Raw genomic sequence first — 22,074 nt, 5'->3', positions numbered from 1 at the left:
GTTGCCAGAAGCTGCTGGGGCTGGAAGGAGACGTGAAGTCACACAAAGCTCCAGGTGGAGTTAGGATCTGTCTTCACACTATATTAATATTTTCAAGTAATTACCTCACTAAGGTTTGGTCAGCATAATAGTCCACGAGGCACCTAACACAGAGGCAGCACATTCAATCCTGCAGAAAGGGAGTCCCCGTTATGCCCTAGCAACTGCCCTGCAGCCTGTCAGCATCACTCACACAGCAGCCAGGGAAGGGGCAGCGTCTAGTCCCTCCCACCAGGCTGGAGAGGAAGAATCTGCAATGTGGGACTTTCGGAAGTGGAGGAAGAAATCTTTGTGGCTCAGAGGGCTCCCCCGATAGAAAAATCTTAGAGCATGGTATTTAGCAACCCCACATCCAATTGCCTGCAGTGGGACTCACTAGGACCATGGGTGCCAAGGGGTTAACAGATATCCACCTGCTTGACTTCAAAAGATACAGTCTGCGTTTCTTCCTCCTCCTCCTCATCTTTGTCCATCTGCTCGTAAAACTCAAATAAGTCAGCCGGGACATCCGATTTATTCTGAGCATCTGTCCCTTGTGATGTTGAAGGACCTCCGTCACTGGATTTTGAAATCTGAAACAGGAATTTAACAGAAGCCATTAGAGATTCTCACTGAGCAATGGCTCATTAATGAAGCACAGAGCACTTGCAACATTTACAACAGAAGGAAGCATGCAATGATCACCACTGCAGATATTCAACAGCATGTACAGCCTCACAAAGAGGAATCCAGCATTTTAGATGGTGACCCTCGATCCCAACGTACTGCTGATTTACTCGTGAACGTCTCCGTGATGAGCTCTGTTTCTTCTCCCTCAGCGTTTCTCAGCCGACACTCTCTGATGACCTGGTCCTGAAGAAGCTGCTGGATGACTTCAGGGTGGGTGCTTTCTACAAAATACCTAGATGGAAAGAACAAACAAGAACTATACAAGCAGCTCCCAACAAGTTTAAAGCACGTTATGCCAATCAACAGAGAATCTGTTGGAGCACCCACCAGAACACTGGCACTGACGTTTCAATCTACCTGACAGTGATTCCAGATGGAGTCACTCAAGCTGTAGCATCTTTGCCATCGCTTGTGTGTGTGAAGGTTAAAACAATTGTTGCTACTACAGAGAACTTTTCACAGACACCCTCACAGCAAATATTTAGCTGCTAAAGATTCCCTTGCTTGAATAATCCATTAAAAAAATTAGATAAGACCAGAAAGACTCCAAAAGCACCATTTGGATAACCTTGAAAATCTCCCCAATTCACAGCCCATCTCTAAAAGGAGGCAATTCTTTTGAAACCTAATGGGGGTGGGGCCAGGAAAGGAATCTGATTACACCCGGTGAGCTGCCTGAGCCCTTAGTATTAAGGCAGAAGCTATGAAAACCTTATGCTGCGAGCCCTAGAAGTGTTCTTCCCCTTGAAGCTTGCCAATAAAGATGCTCGTTGGAGAGTCTCGTTAAAATTTGAGCCTACAGAAGCTGAAAAGAGTTTGAACTGGAGAAGCAGAAGGTGGTTCAGGAAGGCTTCTAAAACTGCTATAAAGAGTTTGCTAGTATTGAACATAAGAACAGCCACACTGGGTCAGACCAAAGGTCCATCTAGCCACGTATCCTGTCTTCTGACAGTGGCCAATGCCAGGTGCCCCAGAAGGAATGAACAGAACAGGCAATCATCGAGTGATCCATCCCTGTCGCCCATTCCTAGCTTCTGGCAAACAGAGCCAGGGACACCATCCCTACCCATCCCGGCTAACAGCCATTGATGGACCTATCCTCCATGAATTTATCTAGTTCTTTTTTGAATCCTGTTATAGTCTTGGCCTACACAACATCCTCTGGCAAAGAGCTCCACAGGTTGGTGGATCTGTGTTTTACCCAAAGGGGCAGGTTAAAAGGGAGGCAACAGGGACAGGGCACTGGGAGTCAGGAGCCCTGGGTTCTATTCCTGGCTCCGCCACTGACATGCTGTAGCATCTCAGGCATGTCACTTCCCCTCTGACCCTTGGTTTCCTCATATGTAGGATAGAGAATAGATTTTAAGGCTAAAAGGGACCATTTAGATCATCTAGCCCAGTGGTGGGTAACCTGCAGCCCGGCTCATCAGTGTAATTAGCTGGCGGGCCGCCAGACAGTTTGTTTACATTTGCACAGCCGCCTGCAGCTCCCAGTGGCCACGGTTCACCGTTCATGGCCAATGGGAGCTGCAGGAAGTGGTAGCCAGCACGTCCCTGCAGCCCACGCTGCTTCCCACGGTAAAACAATCTACCGCAGTAAAATAAACATGGTCAGCTCAGCAGTCTGAGACGACAGATTAACCAATCAATTAATGTAAATCAGCGCTTTTGGTTTGAAGACTCTTTCTAAAAAAACCAAAAGCATAACCATGCTAACACAATGACCACCACTAGAGTGAACATAGAACAGTCAAACTTAAAGCAAATAACTACTATATTAAATCACAGCAAGCAGGGTTAAAAAAAAAATTGATATGCCTCCCACCCCACCCCTCAAAATAAAAGAGAAAAGCTGCTTACCTGTTGTGTTTCAGCACTAGCTTTACCTTTCCATAGCTGACAGTACACAGCTACAAACAGACAAGAACATCCATTAGGAAAAAGCAATTCAGATTCAGCATACTAAAGCAGTGGCTGATTTAGTGACAGCACAGTCTTTGTGTGTATATAGAAATACATACACACACCCCTGGCTGTGATACCAGAATGGTTCACCAAGACTAGTACAGGATCAATAAGAGTCAGAACAAATGCGAAGTATACGGGAGAACTGAAATCAGTCAAACTCTACACGCACAGGATTGCTGAGAGCTGCTGCAAAATTGATGGGTATCAAAGATGAGAGGTCTTCAAGAAATTTCACAGCCTATTATGGATTACTCAAAAAAAACCCCAAAAACAAAAAAACCCACACACACCTGTCTTAGTTACCATCAAGAACTGGATGCTTTGAAAAATCTGAGCAATTCCTCCCCTGGATACAGAAGAGATGGGAACTCATCTATCCCACAATATAGTGTCAGAGACTCCAGGACAACAGTCCCATTGTCAAGTCTGGAATCTTTGGTAATATCTGTCCAAAAAGCAGTTTGGTCACAAATATTTAAGGCTACGCCATGATGTCTTTCACACGCTTCTACACTCTCACAATCCATACCCAGAGAGACCTGGAGGACCCAGACAGGTTATGGCTATTTGCTGATAACGAGACTGGTTACAGCAAGTGCCTGGCAATGCCCACAATAGTTTTTATTTGTATTATCATAGCACTGAGGAATACAATTCAAGGACAAGGACCCTGCTACGCTAGATGTTATCCAAAAACAGAACAAGAAGACAGTCCCTGCTACGTGCTACGGTTGAAAGGCATAATCCTTACTAAGGAGCATGTGCTTTTCTTGGCTTAAAAGAAATTAAATTTTTATCATTTTCAGAGAACTGCCTCCCACCAACCAATGTATATTAACTTCTATTATTATGCAATAACTACAACATGTTTCATTAACGCAAAGCTATGATTGCTCAGTTAAAATAAGATTCTTATAGCAATGTTAACTCTGCCACACTGCACAGCTTGTATATTCTATGGAAGACTTTCTATCAAAAAGACTTAGTTCCTAATTCGTGATTAAAAGTAGTGTAGAAAATACACTCTTATGGTTAAATGCGTAGACTACTATATTTCTGTTAATATAAAAAACACATTCCAAAAAACATACAGGATGTACAACACAGGTGTGTTAATAGATCTGTTGGAACCTTGACTTTGGCATTTCTGACTTTGATTTTAATAGAGCAATCTCAACTATGCATTAACTTACTATTAAATGCAAAAAAAAAAACACCTTAAGCAACTCAGACACTGTTCAATAGTGCAGGTTTGTACCTTTTGACAATGCGAAGTTTTAATGCATATAGCAAGGGTGATTCCAGATTTGGGGCCAGATGCTGCAGCACTTACTGACGCCAATTAAATTATTTACATGAACAATGGTTACAAGATCAGACCTTTACATGAAATTTTCTGTTTGTGGGTCAAACCTATTTATAAGGTATTTTCAGTATTTAGGACATGCATACATGTTGCATGGAGAAATCAATCAGAAAAATGCAATTTTTATGTCCAGTTCCAATCTGTCATAGCCTGAAAGCTATGTTTCTGACACTATCCTAAGGGTAAAGGAAGAAGATAGGATGAAGAGCGTGCTTCCTTGAATTCTGAAACAGAGCAATAGAAGAGAACAGGAGTATTAGAGACATGAAAAGACAACGGAGAATGACTCTCCACTGAAATGGTCTTACCTTGATAAACTGAATTATTCCATCTGGGACACCAGTCTTGCTCAGCTTTTGCAAATATTCAGTGATGTCACTTGTTTGTAAACCAACACTGACAGCAGCATAAAGCGAGTAAGCAGTGAGTTTGTATTCGTGTATATGGGTTGGCCTGCACACAGGTTCAGCAATAGCAACCAGAAAATCCTGAGCATATTTGTAAACAGGAGAAAAGGCTTCCAGGAAAACATGGCCATCAGGAGCCTATAAGACAGCAAAGGAAAAATATGTTAAAGAAATAATGAGGTTGTGTGAAAAAGGTAGAAAGCCCTCTCTACTACTAGGATTAAGGACAACTATGCAAAGAGACCATTGTTATTTAACTGACAGTACATCATGGGGCATCAAAAAAGTGCTGCTGTCTCCGTGTGAGAGCCACATATGGAAGAAACCTAATCTTACATTCAAGATGCAAACAAAAAAAGTCAGCAACAAACTCGAGGCCACCTTGAGGTTCATCTAATCAGTTTCACTATTACCAATTTCCCCATCATAGAGCACCAAGTGAGAGAAAAAAGATGTTTAAAAATAGAAACATGTGGCTGTAACAGGGTGAATAAAACTGATGATTTAAAAAGTCAGATCTTTTAAAATTAAATACAGGCTCATTGTTAAAATAACAAATCTATTTAAAATTAAATTTAAAATTGGCAATTTTTGTTAAGGCCTAAACCTATTATACTCTGTTAAAAACGTTTGCAGATGATACAAAATTACACAATATAGTTAAATCCAAAGCAGACTGCAAAGGGATCTCACTAAACTAGATGACTGAATTTCATCTGCCATTTTGTCACCCAGTGTTGATAAATGCAAAGTAACAAACATTAAAAAACATAATCCCAACTATACATCCAAAATGACTGGGTCCAAATTAGCTGTTACCACTCAAGAGATTTTGGATAGTTTTCTGAAAACATCTGCTCAACATTCAGTGGCAAAGAAGCTAACAGAATATTAGGAACCATTAGGAAAGGAACAGATGATAAAATATCATAATACCACTATATAAATCTATGGTGCACTTTCACCTTGAATTCTAGGTGCAGTTGTGGTCGCCCCATCTCACAAAAGATATATTAGGATTGGAAAAGACCAAAAAAAAAAAAAAGATTAGGGGTATGGAACACCTGCGTATGAGGAGAGATTTAAAAAGACAGAGATTGTTCAGCTTGGAAAAGGGATGACTGATGGGGGACAGGAAACAGGTCTACCAAATCATGAACGGTGTGGATAAAGTAAATAAGGAAGTGTTAGTTACACCTTCACATTATACAAGAACCAGGTGTCACATAATGAAATTAATCGGCAGCAGGTTTAAAACAAATGCAAGGAAGTACTTCTTCACACAACACACAGTCAATCTGTGCCATAAGACACTGTGAAACCCAAAAATCATAACTGGATTCGATAGAGAATTAAATAAGTTAATGAAGGACAGGTCCATCAATGGCTATTAGCGAAGATGGTCATGGAGGCAACCCCATGCTCTGGGTGTCCTGAAACCCCTGACTGCCAGAAGCTTGGACTGCATGACAGGGGATAGCTTACTTGATAAATTGCCCTGTTCCGTTCATTCCCTCTGAAGCATCTGGCACCGGCCACTGTTGGAAGACAGGATACTGGGCTAGATGTACCATTTGTCTGACCCCGTATGGCCATTATTACTTTCTTACTGAGGAAAGCAAACTTGAAGTTTCAGGGCATAAACAGATGGCCTGCAAGAGTTGGTTGGAAGGTTCTCCCATCAAATACCCTTGCACAACTAACCAAAATTGGTCATATTTCTTTGTGTTCCCCTTTACACAGAGGAAACAAGCTGCTGCCAGAGGCAGGGTATCAACTATACTATGCTAATTCTGCTTTATTCCAATATAGGGAATCAAATTACTGTGTCACTTAAAAAAAATCACATTCTATTTGCTTCTATTATCCTAACTTGATTTGTTTCTTCTCTCATTTACACTGAAATGTGCAGACTCTTCCAGAATGCTGCCTTGCTTCACCCATACCTTCTCTTAAAGTGACATTATCAACTCCTTAATTCTACCTACTTCAGAAGTTTTCTATAGGATTCACTCTACAGATCCCTGAAATTACATCCCCCTACACACACATCCTCTCATGCCATTCTAAACTAGGACTGTATCAAACTTTAAAGTTTGCTCAGAAGGTTTTATACAGGCAAACTCACACCAAGGTTTCTATCTACCCGCAGACACAATACGTTTTGTTCCCCCCTGCCCCCATGCCTCTCTACTAGATTGCAGTAAGCAAAGCATATTTTGTAACAGCTACGAATCCTCCTGTATTCCCAGGTTTTCTCTGGGGAAAAATACTGAAGGGACCTTCCAGTTTTAACTTTTTACCTCAAACCTCATTTGTACCATATTACAGAGAAAGGCATTTGTCTAGATAACATGAATCCCTCCTCTAGATCTCCAGTGCATCTTGTCCTATGTCTGTTAGCAATCTAGGGCAGAGACTGTCTCACTGCCTATGTTTTACACAGCATCTGTCCGTATTGCTGGGTCTTAAGCAAAATTTTCCTCCTCACAGTGTCCCTTTCTAAGTCTATCTAATTCAAACTCACACCTAAGCCACCGCACAGTACTACACTTCATTCTCCTTTGTTATTTGCCACAAACAAAAGAAGTCTTTTACAAAGCTGTTTGATGGGACTTACCACCCAGAGTGGACGTGAGCAATGATCAGCCTTTAGAAGCATCTGGAGTCTGTAGTCTTTTGCTCCATACTCATCCACTTTGATCCCAGACTCTTCCACTTGCTTCCCTGCTGCAGATGGAACAGCTTCCTGAGACTCTCTACCAGGAGTTTCGTCTTCATCATCATCGTCATCATCGTAATGACGTTTCTTAGATTTCTTCTTATCTGAAAACAGAGTCACAAAAATTAAAATATAAATTTATCTACACCTTGATCAGTTACAGTCCATCACAGACAGCACAAGGCACTGTCCAGATCTGTAGCCAAGCGAGGCAGACATCTATTAAAAAAACCCAAAACCCTACATTAAGAGATACTTGCTGGGAGCTTATGGATATGGGGTTTGGTCCTGCTTTGAGCAGGGGGGTTGGACTAGATACCTCCTGAGGTCCCTTCCAGCCCTGAGATTCTATGATTCTGTGATAGGCATCATGGAAACTTGGTGGAATGAGGCTAACCAAGGAGACACAGTAATACAAAATATATGGAACGACAGGTCGTGCTGGTGAGGGAGTGGCACTGCACGCGAAAGCAAGCATAGAATCAAGTAAAGTAAAAATCTTAAAATGAATCAAACTGTACCACAGAACGTCTATGGCGAGAAATCCCAGGCTTGAATCAAAGGGCTACAGCAGTAGGTAGATACTACTGACCACCTGGCCAGGGTGGTGATTGAGAAGTTCAGGGAGATGAGAGCTTACAAAGGCAGAAAACGCTGGAAGAATCTGAAGGGCAACTAGCAGGAGACACAAAAACTAACACCAAAAATACTTGTTAAGTACGTGCAGAGCAGGAAGCTGCCAACCAGGCACTGGGGTCCCTGGAGAATCAGGGGCTCAAGGAGCCCTCGAGGCAGACAGGGGAGCGGGGCCGCGCGTGGGGGGGGGGACCTGGGAGGCGGGGCCGCGCGTGGGGGGGGGACCTGGGAGGCGCTCACGGGGAGCGGGGCCGTCAGGGGGGTCTCACCTCGCTCCCGCCGGCCCATCGTCAAGGCCCCGTCACCGCCCGACCGCCGTCATCCCCGCGAGCCCCGCCCATCCGGCGCCTGCCCCTAGCGTCACTTCCGGGACGAGGCGCACCAGGGCCCCGTCACCTAGCAACCCCCGCCCCATATAGCTCCGCCCCCTTATCCCATGCCCAGTCCCTCCCTCACATCCTGACCTTTCAAATACCCCCAATACCTGCCTCCCATCATCCCAGCCCTCATGTCCCCCCCCATTGATCTCCAGGCACCGCCCGTGCAAATCCCAGCAGCCCTCGGCACCCCCACTCCCCAGGGACCCCCCCGTGCAAATCCCAGCAGCCCTCGGCACCCCCACTCCCCAGGGACCCCCCCGTGCAAACCCCAGCAGCCCTCGGCACCCCCACGCCCCTGGCACCCCCCGTGCAAACCCCAGCAGCCCTCGGCACCCCCCCCCCCCCCGTGCAAACCCCAGCAGCCCTCGGCACCTCCACTCCCCAGGGACCCCCCCGTGCAAATCCCAGCAGCCCTCGGTGCAAACCCCAGCAGCCCCTACGCCCCTGGCACTCCCCATACAAACCCCAGCAGCCCTCACTCCCCCACACTCTCTGGGCACCCCCTGTGCAAACCCCAGCAGCCCTCAGCACCCCCCCTCTCCAGGCACCCCTGCAGCCCCTCAACAGGGGACAGCAGACGTCTGTTTTAAAAGCCTTCGAAATGTGTAGGGACCATCCATTGTGCAAATTGTTCACCCCCAGCCCTAGTGATTATTTCCATTATCCTCACCCCCAGCACATTTTGTCAGGCACCAGGGTACTGGAACAATTTGAATGGAAGGGTGGGGGGGTGCTGAGGGGCCATTGAAACAAACTGTAAACCCTGTATATGATGGAAACCATTTCAAGCCCGGGGTGCAGCAGCACCCCCAGCTCCAGCACCTATCTCAGTCATGCTCAGTGCATTCCATTCCATTGAAAGCTCTTCCAGGTAAAGCCCATGTGGCCTTTCATCTTTGTACAGCACCTAGCACCAGAGGGCACTTCCCAGAAACAGCTCTTGTCTGATTTACAGCAGAGCTTTTTAGAAAAATGTCACATCTCGATTTTAAAATGGCCAGCGATGGAGAATCCACCCCCACCGTTGGTAAATTGTTCCAGTTGTTAATTACCCTCAGTGTTAAAAATTCACACGTTTTTTCCAGTCTGAATTTGTCTAACTTCAGCTTTAAACCATTGGATCTTGTATACCTTCGTCTGCTAGATTAAAGGGCCCATTTATAAAATAGATGGATAGACTCGGAGCTTACTCAGCAGATAGCTACTGTTTCTACTGAACTGTGAGGATGTGAAGCATTATATTAGTGAAGATTACTTAAGAGCTCTAGTTTTGCTCTCAATCATTTTTAAAAGTTGCCCCTTTTCCACATTAAAGTTCTAGTTCTGAATGACAGCATACTTTGAGCCAACTCCCTTATTACTTCCTTTAACTTTAAAGAGATGTTACCTCCCCTTGTCTGGTATGGTCATTAAAAATCCCTCGGCATTTTTGCAGAAATAATGGTTCCAGACAAAAAAAAGTTAAATTTAGGTGACAGGTCCCAATCCTGCAATTTACAATGCACAGACATGCTGCTGCAGCCCCATAGAGCCCTGTTGATTTCAATGGGGCTTCATACAAGTGCAGTAGTCTGCCTGTGTGCACTGAAAACTGCAGTACCCTTGCCTTAGAGAATATCAGTTAAAACTAAGTCAAAGTGATATAAACTCACTACATTTTAAAAATACTTTTAGACTTATTGTCAAGCTCTGGGACAATCACGAGGTTGCACAACATCAAGAAGCTGCAGAATATTTGCAATTTCTCTCCTAACAAAGTGACTCTCCTCCCCAATTCTGAATATAGCCTGAATATTCCCTTGTTTGTATAAAGAAATACCCAGAAGTCAAATAAAAACACACATGGTAAAGATGGCTTTCCCCCCATTCTACAACAGGAGTGTGTCCTTGCAGATGGTACACCTCTACCCCGATATAATGCGACCCAATATAACACGAATTCGGATATAACGTGGTAAAGCAGTGCTCCGGTGGGGGTGGGGCTGCGCACTCGGGTGGATCAAAGCAAGTTCGCTTTATAATGCAGTTTCACCTATAACGCAGTAAGATTTTTTGGCTCCCAAGGACAGCGTTATATCGAGGTAGAGGTGCATTTCACATATACATCTATCTCCTGGAATTTACACGTGTCAAACAACCTTTGTTAGGCATGAGCAGGAGTTGAATACTGTGCTCCTGATTCCCATCTCAGCTACACAGGCCGATTTTTACTGTATAACAAAAATCAGAGGCATTTGTTTTACAGTATGAGGGTGATCATTTTTTATTTCAATGATTTTTTGCATTTATAAGAAGACTGCTGTAGATTTAAACATTCTAGCTAATAGATGTTGAGAGATGCTTTCGGTACCATTACTAGCATGTTATATTTTGCTTTACTTAGAACAGAATTGTCTAGTGTTGCAGGCAAATGTAGTATGTGAACTGTGTAAATTTGCTGTCTTGAAAACATAAATGAGAGGAAATAAAATTGGAAATAAATATTTTGTTTTATTAACACTCAAAGTGCCATTATCTATATTGTTCCATAGTTCATAAGGTTACATCCAGTAAACCTCTGCACCATAACCTTTCAAAAATGAATAAAAATTTGGAAGAAAAAGCAATCTTTCATTGTGCTAATTCTTGCAGGTCCTCATGCATGATCAACCTAAACAAAGATGTGTACCAATATACAAATTTCATATAAACAAAGTCATTGGTCAAACACAAAATATAAACATGGCTTCCTTTACATCAGATACAAAAAAACCCAATCCAAACAAAATAAGCCATTTACCAGCAAGAAAATAAAACAGGTAAATACATAAAAAAGTAAAAAAATCAAAAAAGTTTTTTATACATTTTTACAAGCACAATTTTGAGAATGTAACGAAGTCAAAATGTGCATGAAATTGGAAGAAACTACACCGTACCAGGCAATTAGTAGGTCCTTTGTTTGACAGAGTATACTGGCTCTTTTCCTAAACTATGGATTTAGAGACATTCAACAGTGCACTGTATACCTAGCATGAGAATTTTTTCTTGGTATCACTTTAAACATTATACAGGATTTTTATTTTATTTTTTTTAAGCCACAAAAATGTTAATCAAATTGGAAGTCAAAAGTTTGACTGGTATTCTTGAAAGGAGTAAGCCACATTTTTAAAGCATGTTCTTATCTCATGCGCCAATCAATTAGCAATACAGTAACATGCTTTTATCTTTTCTAATACCAGAAAACTAGAAAGGTAAAAGGATAAAGAAAGAGAAGCATTAACATTAAATGTAACACAAGGAACAGGAGATGGAAAAATCTGACTTTTCTAAGATTGATTTTTTCCCCCCATTTTTTCAAGTAGCTCTGAGAATTCAAAGATTGCTTTCCCCTTTTCACAACAGTGTATTTTCTCTATCACTGACACTTTAGCATTTTGGTTTTTTTACAAAATTCTTATAAGAGAAATCACACTGTTGTCCCTCCAGAGTGTTTTAATATACTTCTAAGTACAATTCATGTCCAATTTTGGAAATACAAATACATTTTGAATGATTAAAAACAAAATTAAAAAAATATTTTCTGAACATCAGCCAGCTGAAAATATATTTATCTAGTAAATTATCTCTCAAAGCTTTTATATATTTAATTATTCTAACTAAACATAGTACCCTTAAAAAACAAGTTCATAAAAATGTAGAAATGAAACTGTGGAATAAGACTACTGAGTTTTGTGTGTGTGTGCACGCATGCGCACACACACACACTCAGTTCATACATAGAATTACAAGTATACTTTAAAGTTGGGGTAGTTGTTAGACACATGATGGAACTAGTAAGCAATGCTCAACTCCTGAGTTCCTCACCCAAGATATAACCATAGGCTAATACACTTTTACACAAGATATTCCATTTAAAGCAGCAACAGCAGTGCAGTTACTGATAGCAACATCTCAAAAGTAATTAAAAAAACATACATCCAAACAGTAGTACATTGCACACATACGTGATTCTCATACGCTCATCAACAATTGGTCAGAGTATTAAATCAGTGTACAAATTAAACATTTTCAAAAATGTGCAAAAAAGTCAACATTGATAGAAAAAAACACCTTTGTGTACATACATTACAAACTGTGCCCAGCATTCAACTGAGAGTAAAAACATTTACAGAGAGAAACTGATAGATTAAATATAGAGAATTTAGCGGCTACATAAAAATGTACATTAGATCAAAAGGGCAAATTTACATATTTATTCATAGCATTGTGAAAACTAAAAAGCCAGCTTTCAAACTTATCCAAGTCTCCAACATTTATTTACAATGATATTCCATTAAATGAACTGTGACACGTCTGAGATGGCAGACAAGTTTTAATAAACCATTTACATTTTAGACTGAATGACATCAAGATTTAAACCAGTATTAGGGAAAGATAAATACTGTGAAACTGACAGAAAATGCAATGCTTGTCTTTATATCCTCCTTTATATATTCTTGGGCGAGTGGGAGAGAGAAGATCTATTATTGGGGGGGAAGATGCAAAACTTTCTGAAATATTCCTCACCTTACGTTCAATGTAAACCCATATTATCTTTCTTCTCTCCTCCCCATAAAGAGCCTGGTCCTGCAATCCTTACCAGCAGGAGTTTCACCAGCATAATGATTGAATGATCAGGTCCAAATTTTCACTAATTTGTATCCAGTTTTTCACCCCTTTTAAAAAAACTAATGGAAAAAAAACAAGAGCTAGTCAAAATGAGCTTACTAAATCCAGTCCTTTCAATACATGAGAGGTCAACTGAACTACACCTTTTCTTGCTACAGATTTTTCCCAAGGTGTTGCTAATGGCAGAACTTAAATATGATCCAAAAAAAGGTACTGAAGTAATATCAAAGAAAATTTCAAACATAAACTAAACAGAGGTTAAATGCAAAAGCACTCTTTGTTCCTGATCTGGAGTTTAATGACTTAGAAATCCTATCTTGGGGGAAATTCTGCTCCCTTCAGTGTGCATTCATGGCTCTCCCCTTAAGGGCAGTGTAAGTCCCACGTATCTAGGGGTGAGATTTGGCTCTTAGATTAAAAGGACTGCTTCCCCCAACAATCTCTGAAGTGTCCTTGTTTGCTATGGCACTACGAGCAGTTCAGATCATAAATCTACTTTTCTTCATGGCTTTCCTTAAATGCCCCCAAGCTCAAACTTGGCTATAAAGAATGTCATAGGAAAGGAATTTAATCACCAAGTTTGTGCATTATGTTAGTGATGTCAATAAGATTGTGTAGAGTTTTGTTCCAACTTTTCATTTTAATGCTGGAATGAATTCTGCATCTCAAAACAGCAACAATGAATATCCAAACCTATCCTTAAAAATGGGCAGTGCTGGACATAACTTCTACTAGTACCTGGTCTATTTAGCAACAGCTTACTGGTAGATAAGGATGAGTAACAGTACTAATCTACGAAACATCACTTTTAGCTCTTGTAGAGGGGATAGAAAAGCTTTGGTTTCTTAAGTGATTTGACACTGCATGAATACAAGAGAGAAAGTTCCCAGCAATAAGAAATGGTATGGGCAATAATACCTTTGCTAATCCAAAAAACACCATATGAACTTGCATTCAAGCACACAAAATATGCTTTTTTATATTCATGATAAAGTTTAAAGAACTAGAGGATTAAAAAGCTAACAAATAAATTTAGTCCTAAACAACTGTAAATCTGACCAATTTGCTCAAGTCTCTCAAGCTGCAGTTTGACATTGCTCAATGTTGTCTGAAGGAATGGCTTACTACACTGCACTGTACCTTCTGCTTCTAGCAGGAAAGCTTTCATTCAAGACAATGGCAGGGTTAGGATTATTTAAAAAGAAGAGAACACAGTATCATTGGAAACAAAGGTAGCGTATTTGAACTATCTGCTAATTTGTTAAGAACAAGCCAATACTACCGTACACTTTTCTTAGCCAAACTTCATTTATTATAGTACAGTACCACGTATAGCAAGTGGCATGTCTAAGCCTATGATATTGGGCAAGTTATCTAGCCTGTGTCTCAGTTTTCCAATCTGTAAAATGGGGATAACACTAACATCCTTGCTGGAATGTTTGTACAGTGGGAGAGCACTGTAGGTGCTAAGTATTTTTTTATCATTTAAAAACAACTGTAGTAAAATCTCAACCTAAAACTCTGCTACAGATACTAGTTAAAGTACAACTTTTGATGCAGTTAGTGATTTCTGCCTTGGAACCTTGCATATATTTTTAAAGACTATTTTGGTGGCACTGAATGATTAGACAGCCATATGATTTAAATATGGTGTCTATACATAAACAAAATTAAGGCATACAGATAAAAAGGCACTAGCTGAAGAGACAGCTGTTAAATTATTTTTCAATATTATAACCAAAAGGACAGTTTAACTCAATTAGAAACGTACCCTGAACTATTACACAAAAATTTTGCCTAAAACAAAATGGAAGGAATTATGTATGCAAAAAGTATAGTTTGTGGTTTTAGATTTAACCATACTGCTACTGTAGATGCGCTGCAATTCCATTCACAATTCTTTTTTGTAAAGTAAGGATTTTGTTAAAATTATCAACGGACATCATTTTCCCCTCAGGAGAACCAAAGCACGCTTTTTTTTATTTTTTAAAACAACACTAAATGTTTTTTTTAAAACAACACTGTGCCAGCCAGCAGCTGTTTATATTTTTTTCCATTTCAATCAGATAGAAACCAGCTTATTAAAAAAATACACAGAAAACTGTAGTTTAATTAATAACCTTGTTTCTGACTGGCTGAAGTACAACCCAGCCTATTATGTAAGCTAATAAGAATGCAGCATATCAGAATTATGCAGAGACTAACTCACTGTTAAAACCAATTTACAGATAAGTTGTTAAATATTTATTACTAAACAGGTGTAACAGAAATAAAGTCAGTGTACTAAAAAAATAGTTGCCAGATCAATAGCTCCTGATTTGAAAATAAGCATTTCTACTCTCCCAACAAATCTTAACACTTATTTTCTGTAAGTCCAGTTCTGCTTTGGTATTTACATAGGAGACCATAACCCTGTGACAACATTCTGTCCCACTGACATTTTCTCATAATTGGACTTAGCACTCACAAGTTAATGATTCTAAATTACTGTAATGTTAGTTGGTAGGTTATTCAAAGTGGCACAGAGAAATCTTGCTTCATGACCCTCATCTTCAATGGGATTTTAATCATGCAGCTCCATGCACCTTCGGAATTACAGACATAAAATTTTATTAGTTATAGTGCCAGTGGTGTGCTAGATGCTTTATAGACATGAAGGGACCTACTGTACCATAATTAAAAGCAGATAATGCAAAAACCATTTTACCTCAACATGACTTTACCAAGTTTCCAAAAATGCAACATGCAAAGGAATGAATGTACTGCCTGATTCTCAAAAGGTAGAATTTGACTAGCTTCAATAATTCCTATTTCTAGCTCAAAATATACATTTTTAATTTATATAGTAATTGTTTAAAGGGTTATACATAAGTAGCTTAGGTCAGTTGGGAGGTTCTCCCCAGGGTAAAAAAAAATAAGGACTGAACTGTGAGTCATATGATGAGATCTTAATCATAAACAACAAAACTGGTAAAATTAGTCATCATTAAAGAGGTATTATATTGCCTCAGTAGCTTTCTGATATGTCCAATAATTTACAATCCAGATGGAATTATATTTTAAGGGGAAAGCTATGCCTAAAAGTTTTAAAAAATTTGTATTATTCTGCAAGTTCTCTTTTCCTGATCTCAAACAAATTTACCATTGTCAAGACAGAAAGCACTATCTTTTAAAAAAGGCACAAAAGCAGCAGTCTTATTTTGTTTTTTTTCCCCCAGTCACAGCTAAGAAATGACACTGCAGTATAGAGAAGCCAACTCTGCCTTGCAAACAGGGTATATTTTTAGAAAACTTCAAGCTTCAGAGAGTAGTTTCTTTAATTGATCCAAGAGTCTCTTTAAAATTTCTGAGTGCTGCAGTTAAACCTGATTAATTTTTCCCTTTAAAGTTCATTTTTTGTACTTTTTGGTAATATAACTTTCTTACCCTTTCAGGTACCACTGACTATTATATATGTACATTTTCAGCTTGGTTTTTGGTACCTTCTTAATTCATTTGAAATCAATTTCAGATATATGGTTTGTACATTATGTAAACTATTAGTCTACAGTAGAACCTCAGAGTTACAAACATCTCAGGAATGGGGATTGTTCATAACTCTGAAATGTTCATAACTCTGAACAAAACGTTAAGGTGATTCTTTCCAAAGTTTACAACTGAACATTGACTTAAATACAGTTTTGAACCTTTACTGTGCAGAAGAAAAATGCTGCTTTAACCATCTTAATTTAAATGAAATAAGCACAGACAGTTTCCTTACATTGTCAAATCTTTTAAAAAAACCTTTCCCTTTACTTTTGTAGTAGTTTACATTTAACACAGTACTGTGCTGTACAGTATTTGCTTTTTTTATTTTCCCGTCTCTGCTGCCTGATTACGTACTTCTGGTTAAAAATGAGGTGTGTGGTTCACCAGTCAGTTCGTAACTCTAGTGTTCATAACTCTGAAGTTCTACTGTATTTTAAAGACAGTCTCTACATAACTTTCCCTACTGTCCCCACTGCCACTAAATTTTGCTTATGAAGCAAAGGTCCTCTACAGCACAAAGGTTCATGCAGATTCTTTCCATTGGCTTCTTCCATAGCTTCCATCAAGTGACAAAGAAGCCAAAGAAAGTGAACATAAGTTTACTTTAATTTTGGCCCATGGGTTTTCCCAGACTGAACTCTCATATCATGCATGTAAACCCTGCACTGCTGCTTACCATGACCAACAAAATGACCAACCAGATAAAAGTCACAATAATCACAGAAAACAGACAACTGGAATAGGCCACTTGCCCAAAATATTGCAATAGTGGCCCCAGTAGAAGAACAACTGATCACCTATTACAGGTAAATGGATTAGGATAGACCCAGACTCCTAGTTATGCTGCTGATACAGAACTTAGCAGCTAAATTAGAAAAATTAAAATTCAGAAACCTCAAGAGTCTGTCATGTGAGCCAACACTGTAATTTCTCATTGTAGCACCGATACATTCATTTCTTAATTTTCACCCACCTCAAGCTTTTGATAGTCCTAATAAGGACACAAAGCAGAGTGGACTCTTGGGACCATTATACAAAGCCTTGTCAGAATGGTTTGATGTCCAAAGCATCAACACATTCTGTCTTTACATAACTGGGAGGGAAAGATAGGCAACCAGTGAATCAGCCATACTAGCAAGAATCAAACTTAAGCTATATAGGTCAAAGAATTTATTTCCAAACTCTCTCTCAAATTCTGTATATTGTATACTTTTATAAAGATGGGAAGGTTTGACTTCTTTCTCTAAAGTGAAGTCAGTTAGTAAATGCTTCTCATTAGTACTTTTCAGTGGAGCTGTTCAAGGCCTGAGATTGTGTCTCCGAATTTTACTCTTTCATTGCCCTGTTCTAGAGATGGAAAAGATGAATAAACATTTTATAACTGTCTGAGATCTGGCACAGTTTGATCCTTCTGGATTGCGAAATTACACTCTTACTGTTTAGTTGCTTTGTTCCTTTTACATCTTTGGTCATTTTTAATGTAAAACTCAGCATGACAGTATGCCGCTGCTCTTTGTTTAGTTAGACTTCATTTTCAAAATTCATCTACTATTGCTGTGTCACACAAGCAGCTTTAAAAATATTCCACGTTTTCTGTATGGTCTGTCCCTGATGTTTCTATGTTGATTGCTTTTAAGGCTTTCCCTAGGAAAGAGGCATTTTAAAGTTGTTTTTATTATCATTGCTGCTTGAAAAAATATGACCAAAAAAGTCTTGAAGTGCTTTGTTGTCATTTGACACTAATGGAATTGGACACAAGGAATTAGAATTCATTTTATTTCAGGGACTTTTTCAAACATCCTAATAACTGGATTGTGTTATTAAAACAATCGCATTTAAAACAATTTGAGAAGGATTATTATATTCAGGTGCATGACCTTCAAAAATACATTCCTTCTCAGTCTGACAATTGTTCTGAATCTCTTATTCCTTGCAGTTCATTTTGATAGTCAGATGATGCATAAAGTAGATAAGGATTAATTTTTTTCTTTGCCATTCCTTGGATGGAGAAGGACTTTACCTCACACCGTTTTGTGTCTTACCATCACTTAAGGAAAATGACCCCCCCACCCCTTTAACTTATATGGTAGGCATATCTTTGGCAGCTGCAGGGGGTATTATTTCTATTTAACTGTTGATCTTTTTGGTTATTTTTTGTTTCTTCATTATGGAGACTACCCCCTGAGCTTTGCAGTCTCTAGGAGTTTGGATCTATAATCTTTGATTTACCTGTAATTCTTGTTCTATGAAGGTAATAAAATAACTTTATAACAGCTCCCACCAACTACTGATTTAGAGTTATGTTCCTGCCTTATTTTCTTTTGGTCACAAAGGAAGTGTCAGGCAGGTGTTCTATTATGCAGAGCACTCTCTACTGAGGGTTCTAAGTTCTTTGAGCTTTCTAATTAATTTCCAGAACTGTGGGTTCATGCCTCAAGTGTGATATTCAGAAACTGATTAACAAGCTAAAATATAACTTAAAACCCTCAGCAGCAACTACCTACAGTACAAAGAACAAATCACAGATAATGATTTTCTTCTCCCTGCATACTAGCTGCTTATGTATTTTTCCCTGCATCCTGAGACAGTCAGCGGTGTTAGAAAAAGTTACAGTTCTTGACAGTCCAAGTCATATGTCTGTTTTCCTCTTAGTTAAGGAATGAATATGTACTAAAGTGCTTTATCTTTGTGAACCACATCAGTACATTACAGAAACAAAAGGTTCTAGGTCCTGTTGGAGGGTGAGGGAGAGGAGAAGAGACCCTCATTCTAAATACAAAAATTTAGATTCTTGTTTATAATCTAAGTGAAACAAAGAATCAAGAGAAATATGTTTTCTCTCTTGTCTTTTTTCTCCTTTTTTTGTAAAAAAAATAAAAATAAAAGTGCAGTCAAATAGAAAATAAATGCAGTAGATGCAAGCTGAGTTGAGGCAGGCTGTTAGTGATAATGTGCAAATGTGTGTCTTAGCAGTTCATCTGCAGATGGTCGCAACTTGGCCTCGATAAAAATCCGCTTGAGGAAATCCCGACTATGGTCCGAGACATGAGGTGGCAGCTGTGGATTGGTTGGCTGGGTGGCAATTTTAAAGATGGCAGCCATTGCTTCATACTCTGCCCAAGGGGGTTTCTCAGTGAGCATTTCCACCACCGTACAACCTACACTCCTGAAACAGAGGTGAAAGTAAAAGAGCAAGTTACAGACAGAATCATGTTCTCCCCCTGTGGAAACAAAAGCTACAACATGGAAGCTTACTGAAATGCCACAAATGCAACATTGCAACTCAATTTCAATTGAAAAAACAGACTTATCACGTCTATAATTACGCACTTTATTCGAAGGTCACACTAGCCACTGCAAATCACAACTTATGTCCTGCTCCACATCAGCCAACCTGAATGCAACTACTCCAGTGGCAGATGTTTATGTGACTTGCTCATGTGACCCTGGAATCCATCTTGTGCCTATAATTTTCCACAAACTGAGACTGAGAACTTTGTTTGGACAGTAAAATTCCATCCACACAGGAGAGGGTACAAAAGACCTTTGGAAACATCTCCATTTTGTCTTCATGTCCTGCTTCATTTTTCTGGACTGAATTTCTAACAAGGAAGCTCTAAACAAGGACTGTCGATCCCCAAGCTATTTGGCTAACTTCCAGATAGAATTTTGCAAACTAGCAGTTTATTCCATCACTAGCAGTTTATTCCATCACTTCAAACCTGATGTAAGAACTTATGCATATAATCATTGCAATGATTTCCTCAACCGCTTTAACTACTTCTTTTCTTTTAAAAATAAATATTTAGATTTTAGCCACTAAAGGACTGGCAACAGCGTGATTAGTAGGTAAGATCTGAGTTACATATTGATCTGGCGATGTGGCTGATCTTGAGAGACCAGAAGAACCCTGTTTGATAAAATATGTTGGTGCTTGTATTTTGCTTGATAGCTAAATAAACTCAACATGTAATCCACCCAGTTAACATATAGTAGAGACCTTTAGTATATAAGGAAGCAGAAGGAAGAAACAAAACTAAAACAAATTAGATTCTTCACCTCAACATGGTAGTACTCATGATATGGTTTGGGCAAATACTACTTAGGTAACTTTCATTACTCACTGAACTGAATTAATTGGACATTTTCCAATGCTCGTGTCCCTCTAGTATTTAGAAGTATGCCAGATAGGCCTAATTTAATGTGAGCTTGGTCCAAAGTGTTCTCTTGTGGTCCTAAGTCAGCACAGTCGCTGATAAACAAAGACGCATCTTTTTAGTGTTAACTGATCTTCCCACCCCCAAAATATATTCTTTGTTGCCTACACAGCTTGTTTTTAACTTGGGCAACCAGGAACACATAATGAGAGCGCTCACACTTAGAATAATGAAAATTTAAATTTTGCTGTGAAACCATCTCCTTTGGGGTAATGTGTAGCTTTCTTTCATTAGAATAGCTCTTTGACATACCAGATATCTGCTTTTCTCCCATACCCTTCTCCACTGATAACTTCGGGACTCATCCAATATGGAGTCCCCATGACAGATTTCATTCCCGTGCCAGAGAGACAGATAGTCTGAAGTCGTTTGCTGGCACCGAAATCACCTAGTTTCACATTGCCTGCTGAATCCCGCAGAATATTTGCTCCTGGAAGAAAAAAAAAATCTCTGCTTTATATTCAGTAAAAGCCCATCAAACTGCATGAGAGTGAATGGCATCAACACACACTTCGTTTAACTGATGCATTATAACGACCCAGTATATTACATGGTACAGAACTTGCCCCTGGCCTCAGAATTGTTCTCTAGAATCTGAGCTTTCATTTTAAAAAATATTTCTAGCCCTTATGGTTGCAGGAAAAAAAACAACCCTCAGAAATGTGAACCAAGTGTAACTGATGCAGTGTCAACTACCTGCATCTACAGAGTCTGAAAAATATAGTCCTGAGGCATAACCTGCCCCATTTGTCTCACTCAAGTCTCTGTGGATGCTACAATTCCACAGCTGCATAATTTGGCATATTTCCAAAATGTCATGGAATTCATCATTTTGCTGCAGCCCGGTAACCAACATATTTTTGTGCGTCCCCCTGGGCTGCCTGCACTACCTCTTGCTCTGCAGCTTTGCTCGTAAGGGGAAGTTAATTTAATTGAATTACAGTGCATGCTCCCTGCAGAGTTCGCTGGAGCCAGAGCTAGAGTACAGCTTGCATCTAAGGACCAGGGGAGATGGAAGTGTAGTTTGGTAAGCTAGGAAGCAAGAGAGTAGGACAGCTAAGAAGGTAAACTGCTAAAGCTAGCTGCTTCCAACTTTGACTCTTATGAGAAGGAGGATCTGAGCTGAGTTCTCTGGGCAACATCCTGGGATCTGTTTCAGAGCGGTAGCCGTATTAGTCTGTATCAGCAAAAACAATGAGGAGTCCTTGTGGCACCTTAGAGACTAACAAATTTATTTGTGCATAAGCTTTCGTGGGCTAAAACCCACGGTGCCACAAGGACTCCTCGTTGTTTATCCTGGGATCTGAGGCCCAGGTAGTGGAACTAGGCCACTCGGAGAACATAATAAAATCCCACCACTGACGATCATGAACAAATTTTAGATTAATGACTATTTTCCACTCTGAGCCATAGCTGTGTGTGTACTGGCAGTAGTGGTGGGGATGGGGACAAGAGACTATTTCATTGCCTTAGAATAAAGCGATGTTGCTGCAGA

The 22,074-nt window shown here is 39.8% G+C and overlaps 2 protein-coding genes across 2 annotated transcripts in view; both read right to left on the bottom strand.

The window, feature by feature from the left end:
• ERCC3 (ERCC excision repair 3, TFIIH core complex helicase subunit) overlaps nucleotides 1-8,191 on the bottom strand; it is a 38,421-nt gene extending 30,230 nt beyond the window's left edge. The window contains exons 1-6 of the mRNA XM_045032817.1: nucleotides 8,077-8,191; nucleotides 7,070-7,275; nucleotides 4,351-4,587; nucleotides 2,569-2,618; nucleotides 805-940; nucleotides 453-611 (exon numbers count right to left, since the gene is read on the bottom strand). Of these exons, the coding sequence (XP_044888752.1) occupies nucleotides 453-611; nucleotides 805-940; nucleotides 2,569-2,618; nucleotides 4,351-4,587; nucleotides 7,070-7,275; nucleotides 8,077-8,095 (807 nt within the window). The 5' untranslated portion in view covers nucleotides 8,096-8,191. The remainder of the gene's footprint in view (nucleotides 1-452; nucleotides 612-804; nucleotides 941-2,568; nucleotides 2,619-4,350; nucleotides 4,588-7,069; nucleotides 7,276-8,076) is intronic.
• A 2,461-nt stretch (nucleotides 8,192-10,652) lies between these two features.
• The window catches only part of MAP3K2 (mitogen-activated protein kinase kinase kinase 2), a 91,213-nt gene continuing 79,791 nt past the window's right edge, over nucleotides 10,653-22,074 (bottom strand). The window contains exons 16-17 of the mRNA XM_045032743.1: nucleotides 20,832-21,009; nucleotides 10,653-19,528 (exon numbers count right to left, since the gene is read on the bottom strand). Coding sequence (XP_044888678.1) covers nucleotides 19,303-19,528; nucleotides 20,832-21,009 — 404 coding nt within the window. The 3' untranslated portion in view covers nucleotides 10,653-19,302. The remainder of the gene's footprint in view (nucleotides 19,529-20,831; nucleotides 21,010-22,074) is intronic.

Source organism: Mauremys mutica, chromosome 10 (assembly GCF_020497125.1).
Source record: "Mauremys mutica isolate MM-2020 ecotype Southern chromosome 10, ASM2049712v1, whole genome shotgun sequence".
NCBI lineage: Eukaryota > Metazoa > Chordata > Testudines > Geoemydidae > Mauremys > Mauremys mutica.
The sequence above is the reverse complement of the archived record's forward strand: the minus strand, read 5'-3'. Positions and strand labels throughout refer to the sequence as shown.